The sequence below is a fragment of the Pristiophorus japonicus genome, chromosome 16, assembly GCF_044704955.1.
Source record: "Pristiophorus japonicus isolate sPriJap1 chromosome 16, sPriJap1.hap1, whole genome shotgun sequence".
NCBI lineage: Eukaryota > Metazoa > Chordata > Chondrichthyes > Pristiophoridae > Pristiophorus > Pristiophorus japonicus.
In genome coordinates, this window is record NC_091992.1 from 10,764,647 (window position 1) to 10,773,142 (window position 8,496).

General features: G+C 44.1%; 1 protein-coding gene across 2 annotated transcripts in view; it reads right to left on the reverse strand.

The window, feature by feature from the left end:
* Positions 1–8,496, reverse strand: part of LOC139226317 (multidrug and toxin extrusion protein 1-like) — a 46,497-nt gene that overhangs the window by 33,175 nt on the left and 4,826 nt on the right. For both annotated transcript variants that reach the window (XR_011587236.1, XM_070856982.1), the window contains exons 2-5: positions 5,691–5,792; positions 3,817–3,885; positions 1,402–1,550; positions 536–578 (exon numbers count right to left, since the gene is read on the reverse strand). Coding sequence is in view for 1 of the 2 variants with exons in the window: in XM_070856982.1 (XP_070713083.1) it covers positions 536–578; positions 1,402–1,550; positions 3,817–3,885; positions 5,691–5,792 (363 nt within the window). In the remaining variant the exon portion in view is untranslated. The remainder of the gene's footprint in view (positions 1–535; positions 579–1,401; positions 1,551–3,816; positions 3,886–5,690; positions 5,793–8,496) is intronic.

The window sequence follows — 8,496 nt, forward strand, 5'->3', positions numbered from 1 at the left end:
CACCCACTCTGTCTTCGGCCTCCTACACTGTTCCAATGAAGCTCAACGCAAGCTCAAGGAACAGCACCTCATCTTTCGATTAGGCACTTTACAGCCTTTCGGACTCAACATAGAGTTCAACAATTTTAGACCATAACCTCTGCCCTTGACAACTGTTGATGATTCTGCCTTCCCCATTTACATCTCATCTAGACTCATCTTTTGTTTCTTGTAGTTGTCCTTTTGCTTTGTACTATCATCCCTTTTGTCATTTAATCTCTCCTGCCTTCCACCCTATCACAGACCTTCCCTTTTGTTCTTTTCCCCCCCCCACTTTCCCCGTCACTGGCATTGCTTAAAATCTGTTCCACCTTTAACTTTTTCCAGTTCTGATGAAACGTTAACTCTGTTTCTCTCCCCACAGATGCTGCCTGACCCGCTGAGTATTTCCAGCATTCTGTGTTTTCATTTCCGATTTCCAGCATCCGCAGTATTTCACTTTTGAACAACGGACTTCAGTTCAATAACGAGCTTTATGCTGCTGACAATTACTTACGGGAAGAGCAGGAATAAATATCTTCACATAGAGGTGTGTTAACCTGCAAGAAAAATACACGATGCTGATAACAATACGGAAACCATCGGGAACCAACGGTAAACTCAAAATACAAGCTGGCGCGGACACGATGGGCCGAATGGCCTCCTTCCGTGCTGTAAACGTCTATGATCCTATGACAAGGAAGGTCGTGCAATGCATCATGGACATGGAGCAGAAACAGAGATGACCCTTCACCGACCTGAAACGTTAACTCTGTTTCTCTCTCCACAGATGCTGCCCGACCTGCTGGGAGCTCCAGAATTTTCGGTTTCTATGTCAAGTTCCAGCATCCGCAGTATATTGCTTTTGTATCGGCACGGAGCAGTCTGGTCTGGTGTTTAACAAGCATTGCGTACAGCTCCCAACAAGGTGGGAGTTTAAACTACAGCAACAGCCATCATTAAAAAAAACTTGCTTAAGGGGGAGCTCTATGGGGAGTGTGTTTAGAACAAAGCATTCTCACTACCCTAGTGTTTTTTTTTTAAAAAGGGGGGAAAAAAAAGAAAAAGACCAGAATTTTTTTTTGATGTGGTTTTAAGAATGTAAATGCCATCGTTAATGCTAGGGTTTCTCCTCCCTCACTCCTGTGCTCTTCCTCCTCCTCCCACCCCCGCTCCGCTCCCCTTCCTCCCCCCTCCCGCTCCGCTCCCTGCATTGCTCTATTCCCCCTACACCCCCTACCATCCCCCTCCTCCCACCCAGTTCGCTCCCCGCACCCCCCCCCCCCCCGCTTTGCTCTGTTTCCCCCCCAACCTCCCCTACCCCGCTCCTTGACTTTCTGTAAAAGTTTACACACAAACACCATAAAACGGAAGGACTCTCACTTGACAACCTCGGGAGGCTGCTTGAAAGCCAACAGGATGTGTTTGGAGTTAATGAAGAGCGCCCAGCAGGGAAAGCAGGCTATCATTAAAATGAGAATCCCTCTTTGCAGAATTACTCCAATTCGCTTCAAGTTTTTGCAGCCATATGCCTGAAAATCAGGACATAAATTTGTTCAGTGCATATAGTTTTTATTGCAGTGTTGCAATGTCTTTTGGACTGATTACATAACTTTATTGGATACAATTTATTTCCCAAACACGAAATTTCCTATTGCATATTCTATGTTTTGCTGCTTCTGTGTATCATTATATTCATGAATAAATCCCAAGCAGTAGTTTAGCCTGCAGAAAGTGGTCTAGTGGTTTGTATCTTCTTTATTCATACATATTGTTGTAATCTCTCTCATATTTGGATCAGCACAGCCTATTGTCGAAAAACCCTGATTGCATACTGGAAAATACATAGGGTATCCACTACATCTTCCATCACCTCAAACGAAACAATGTGGTCAGCCCAACATTACACTGAAGAAGGAGGTGCAGGGATAGTGTGTTTCGTTTTGCATATTAATGGCTCACTGGTCTCTTTTGCAGTAACCTTTGCTCCTTGGTTTTGAAGACTGCGTTTGGTTTGGGGAAATAAGGGGACTGAAAAATCCCATCCATCGTTGGTCCGCAGTGACCACATGACTAACAAGTGATTACAACACCAACGGTGACACCATGGGAACAGATTTAACGGACAGCTACTGGGTCAAGTAAATAGAATGTAAATCGGGAGGGAAGAGTTGAATATTCTCGGCCTATTAAGAACATAAGAATTAGGAGCAGGAGTAGAGCTTTCGGCTCCTCAAGCCTACTCCGCCATTCAATATCATGGCTGATCGTCTACCTCAACTCCGCTTTCCTGCACTATCCCCATATCCCTCGATTCCTTCAAGATGTCTTGAATATACTCAATGACTGAGTATCCACAGCCCTCGAGTCGATAATTCCAAAGATTCACCACCCTGTGAGCGAAGAAATTTCTCTTCAGTCCTAAATGGCCAACCCCTTTATTCTGAGACTGTGACCCCTGGTTCTAGACTACTCAGCCAAAGGAAACATCCTCCCTGCATCTACTCTGTTAAGCCCTGTAAGAATTTTGTACATTTCAATGAGAACACCTCCTTATAAAGCTACAACCGGGCAATGTGGTGTAAAAGCAGGTGCATCTTGCACAGCTTGACCACCTCTGGTTGCCCAGAATACACTGGAGGCAGTGGACTGAAAAACTAGAAGGCTGATCGTGAATATCGAACAGTTAGAAGAAACAATGTTGAACCACTGGCTTTTCAGCCCGGAATGGGCGCATCCAGGTGGTGATCTTACAGAGGTTCATAACACAACAAAGGGAATGGAATAGGCACGCGTGGAATGTTACTGATATTAAATTGAGAGTGTAGGACAACGTGCATTTATATAGCGCCTTTAACACGGTAAAATGTCCCAAGGTGCTTTGCAGGAGCGATTATCAAACAAAATTTGACACCGAGCCGTACGAGGCGACATTAGGACAGGCGAGCACTAGGTTTCACACTAGTATAAGGTCTATTTGAAATTGATATCAGAATATTCGTATTCACACAGAGTGATGATCAACACATGGAATGGATTTCCACAGCGAATTGCGATGGCAAAAAGCTTGGAACCATTTAAGAAACAAATTGTTGCTGGAATGGGAGGTGGGGGGGGGGGGGCTTCAGGCTCCTTCCAGATAAATTAATTAAAATAGGCTGAACGACCTTTCTTGCCTGTAATTATCTTGTGAGTAATGGAATAGTAGGAATTCATAAACATATGTGGAACCAAATAAATATGCTTTTAATTATATTTTGTGCCTGACCAAAGGCCATGAGCAATCACCGAATGCTCAAATATTATAATGAACCTTTCACTGTTTAATTATCCTTTGGGTGTTTATTTAACAGTCAATCTGTATCATTTTATTTCTGAGCCTCAATCTTAGTTTTATGCCAGGAGATCGCATTTGAATTCCGTGGGAGTCTCATTAATTATTGAAACTGGAGACAGTGACAGAGATTGCTGCATAAAGATCCACTCATGCTGTTGTAAGGTTACCTTCAAGCAAAATTAATGGGGTGACAGAGTTCTGGAATCAGTAAAGCATTGAAATGACATTACAATCAGCATGGGTTAGAATTTGCATTAGAATCACAATCAATTGTGAAATGAGATTAGAATTACCATAGAAATTAGACAGCAATTAGATGGAAATCAGTTCCATGGTGTCAAGTGTATTTACCCTCAGAGCCAAACAGGAGAATACATTAGTGAAGTTTAAGAAAGGGAAAAAAGTACATTTCTCCGCTAGTTAAAGATCCAGGTGCAGTACAGTCTGGAATCCGCGCCTACCTGAGATATGAGAGTGTCACACGCTGAAGACAACCCAACACCTATGGAGATACCAGATATATTTATAACCTGTGCAAAGGAAAATGAAAAAAAAAGAATATAGTTGTGAGCACCAGTAATATACTATGAAAATAAAAATACATTTTGTTTACAGACATCACTATTTTCGAATGTAAAAACAGAAAATGCTGGAAATCTCAGGTGGCCAGGCAACATCTGGAGAGAGAAAAAGAGTTAACATTTCAGGTCGATGACCCTTCATCGAACTGGAAAGGTTTGAGATGTAACAGGTTCTTAAGGAAGTGCAGGGGCAGCGAGAGGGGGGCGGGGAGGAAAGAACAAAAAGGAAGGTCTGTGATAGGGTGGAAGGCAGGAGAGATTAGAGAGACAAAAGGAATGATGGGAAAATATGAGATGGTAATGGGACAAGTTAAAGGAACAAAAATGAGTCTAGATGGGGAGTTATCACCAGCTGCCATGGGAAAGAGAAAAAAAATAGGATGTTAAAAAAGAAGGGAAACAAAATAGGGGCAAAGGGGCAATGCTCTGAAATTGTTGAACACGATGTTGAGTCCAGAAGGCTGTAAAATGCCTAAACGAAAGATGAGGTGCTGTTCCTCGAGCTTGCGTTGAGCTTCATTGGAACAGTGTAGGAGGCCGAGGACGGAGAGGTCAGAGTGGGAATGGAGCGGAGAATTAAAGTGACAGGCGACCAGAAGCTCGGGGTCATGCTTACGGACTGAACGGAGATGTATCACAACCTCAGGATATCCCAAAGCGCTTTACAGCCAATGAAGGGCGTTTTGACGTGTAGTCACTGTTGTAATGTGAGAAATGCGGCAGTCAATTTGCACACAGCAAACTCCCATGAACAGCAATGTGATAATGACCAGATAATTTGTTTTAGTGATGTTGATTGAGGGATAAATATTGGCCAGGACACCGGGATAACTCCCCTGCTCTTCTTCAAAATAGTGCCATGGGATTTTCCACCTGAGAGGGCAGACGGGGCCTCGGTTTAATGTCTCATCCGAAAGACGGCACCTCCGACAGTGCAGCACTCCCTCAGCACTGCACTGGGAGTGTCAGCCTGGATGTTGTGCTCAAATCTCTGGAGTGGGACTTGAACCCACGACCTTCTGACTCAGAGGCAAGAGTGCTGCCCACGGAGCCACAGCTGACACAGGGTCTCTGGCTTACTTTCCCCTTCACTGGTTCAGTGGGTAGTGCCCTCGTCTCGGAGTCAGAAGGTTGTGGGTTCGAATCCCACTCCAGGGACTTGAGCACAAAAATCTAGGCCGACACTCCAGTGCAGTGCTGAGGGAGTGCTGCACTGTTGGAGGTGCCATCTTTTATGAGAGATGTTAAACTGATGTCTGCTCTCTCAGGTGGATGTAAAAGATCCCATGGCACTAAATTGAAGAGGAGCAGTCAATATTTATCCCTCAACCAACATCACTATAACAGATTATCTGGGTAATTATCACACTGCTGTTTGTGGGCGAGTGCTGTCTGCAAATTGGCTGCCACATTTCCTACATTACAACAGTGACTACACTTCAAAAAGTACTTCATTGGCTGTAAAGCACTCTGGGGCATCCTGAGGTCCTGAAAGGCGCTATATAAATGCAAGTCTTTGTTTTCTATTTCCTTATTGGAAGACAGGTGCACTGTTACCTCTTCTGAGATCAGTTCAATCAGCAGAGACCAGCAATTGAACCTGGGACTTTCTCAGAGGATTTGGCTCAGTATCACACAGTAATGCATGACACACACACTGGATCGGTTAATAAATGTATGATTTACTGCAGCTCAGCATGGACTTTACAAGACAGATACTGCTACACAATAAATTATTTTGTAAACATACTTACCGCTGTGGCAATTGAAACGGCATCCAACTCAACTTTTCCTAAATGTCCACAGAATATGGAGCTGACAATACTTATATTAAAGACCATCAGGTATGACAGAAACTGTCGAAAAACATACATGGGCCATTAGGTTTTGATACAAACTCTTGTTATTTAAACAAAACTTCACAGACTTTAGGCTAACAAAACCAGTTTATATTTCTTAACTCACTCAGTTCCCTCATGTTAATAGTTATAGTAATAACAAGAACATATAGCACTGTTTTACATAGATACACGTTATTGATTAATTACCTGTGATGTTGCCCGGTCATCAGTAGATGAAATATATATATTTCATGACTATAATTTTGGAAAGTGTGAGGTCATGCACTTTGGCAGAAAAAAATCAAAGAGCAAGTTATTATTTAAATGGAGAAAGATTGCAAAGTGCTGCAGTACAGCAGGACCTGGGGGTACTTGTGCATGAAACACAAAAGGTTAGTAAGAAGGTACAGCAAGTGATCAGGAAGGCCAATGGAATCTTGGCCTTTATTGCAAAGGGGATGGAGTATAAAAGCAGGCAAGTCCTGCTACAGTTATACAGGGTATTGGTGAGGCCACACCTGGAATACTGCGTGCAGTTTTGGTTTCCATATTTACGAAAGGATATACTTGCTTTGGAGGCAGTTCAGAGAAGGTTCACTAGGTTGATTCTGGGGATGAGGGGGTTGAGAGACTGGAGAAACTGGGATTGTTCACCTTAGAGCAGAGAAGGTTAAGGGGAGATTTGAGAGAGCTGTTCAAAATCATGAAAGGTTTTGATCGAGTAAATAAGAAGAAACGGTTTCCAATGGCTGAAGCGTCGGTAACTGGACACGGATTTAAGGTAATTGTCAAAAGGACCAGAGGCGGGGCGAGGTTTTTTTTTTTAAGCAGCGTTTTTTTAATGATCGGGAATACACTGGCTGAAAGGCTGGTAGAAGAGTTACTTGAAGGAGAAAAGTTTGCAGGGTTATGGGGAAAGGGTAGAAGAGGCAGTTCAGAGAAGGTTCACTCGGTTGATTCCAGAGATGAGGGGGTTGACTTATGAAGATAGGTTAAGTAGGTTGGGCTTCTATTCATTGGAGTTCAGAAGAATGAGAGGTGATCTTATCGAAACATATAAGATAATGAGGGGGGCTCGACAAGGTGGATGCAGAGAGGATATTTCCACTGATAGGGGAAACTAAAACTAGGGGACATAGTCTCAGAATAAGGGGCCACCCATTTAAAACTGAGATGAGAAGGAATTTCTTCTCTGAGGGTTGTTAATCTATGGAATTCTCTGCTCCAGAGAGCTGTGGAGGCTGGGTCATTGAATATATTTTAAGGCGGAGATAGACAGATTTTTGAGCGATAAGGGAATAAAGGGTTATGGAGAGCGGGCGGGGAAGTGGAGCCGAGTCCATGATCAGATCAGTCATGATCTTATTAAATAGCAGAGCAGGCTCGAGGGGCCAGGTGGCCTACTCCTGCTCCTATTTCTTATGTTATGAATGGGAGTAATTGGATAGCTCTTTCAAAGAGCCAGCACAGGCTCAATGGACCAAATGGCCGCCTTCTACACAAGATGGCAACAGAGTTGGAGGAGACTTCTGAAACTTGCTCTGCACAGCTATCGAGTGATTCTATTGAATGGGAAATTTTGACATAAAAATTACAATGGTAAATGTTCACGGATAAACATGACCGAAAATCCCGACAACCTGAGCTCCCTGTGAGCTGCGCTTTGTTCTGCGCGGCCGGATTCATTTAGTGCATGGTCCCTTTAAATGTCTGCGCATGCGCAGTACTTAGTAGGAAAAGGTGGTGAGCAGCCTGGACCGATCCCGTTACTGTGCGGCCACGCAGCTTAGAGGGAACATTGGTGACAAGAAGCAGCAAGGTTTGTGAACTGGAAATGCTTGCCTTACACAAGATTAAGAGTAATATATAGATCTTTCAACTGTACCTGAACTAAAGAATGGCGATGACCCATATTGGTTTTGGATGCTGGCTTCATATGATATCATCATAGGCAGTCCCTCGAAATCGAGGAAGACCTGCTTCCACTCTAAAAGTGAGTTCTCGGGTGACTGTACAGTCCAATACGGGAATTACAGTCTCGGTCACAGGTGGGACAGACAGTGGTTGAAGGGTGGGTGGGGAATCTGGTTTGCCGCACGCTCCTTTTCTGCATGCTCTCGGCGACAAGACTCAAGTTGCTCAGTGCCCTCCCGGATGTTCTTCCTCCTCTTAGGGCGGTCTTGGGCCAGGGATTCCCAGGTGTCGGTGGGGATGTTGCACTTTATCAAGGAGGCATTGAGGGTGTCCTTGAAACATTTCCTCTGCTCACCTGCCATGTAGGGGTTCTGAGTAGAGCGCTTGCTTTGGGAGACTTGTGTCGGGCATGCGGATGATGTGGCCCGCCCAACAGAACTGGTCGAGTGTGGTCAGTGCTTCAATGCTGGGGGATGTTGACCTGATCGAGAACACTGACGCTGATGCGCCTGTCCTCCCAGGGGATTTGCAGGATCCTGCAGAGATGTCTCAACGAACAGTACAGTACCAAACAGATCAACTGGTCATTCATTTCATCGCTTTGTGTGTGATCTTGCTGTGTGCAAATACAGCAGCTATCACCGCAGTTGAAGGTAATGTCAGAGAGATTTGAGGGACTTGATGAATACAAGTCTGATGATTTCTTTCCTGTGGTGCATCACTAATCTTGGAATATCTTTTGCTATTTCTGGCCTCTGACTGAAGCCAAAATCTAAATCAGTATCAAAGCTGCTGTTTCAATATT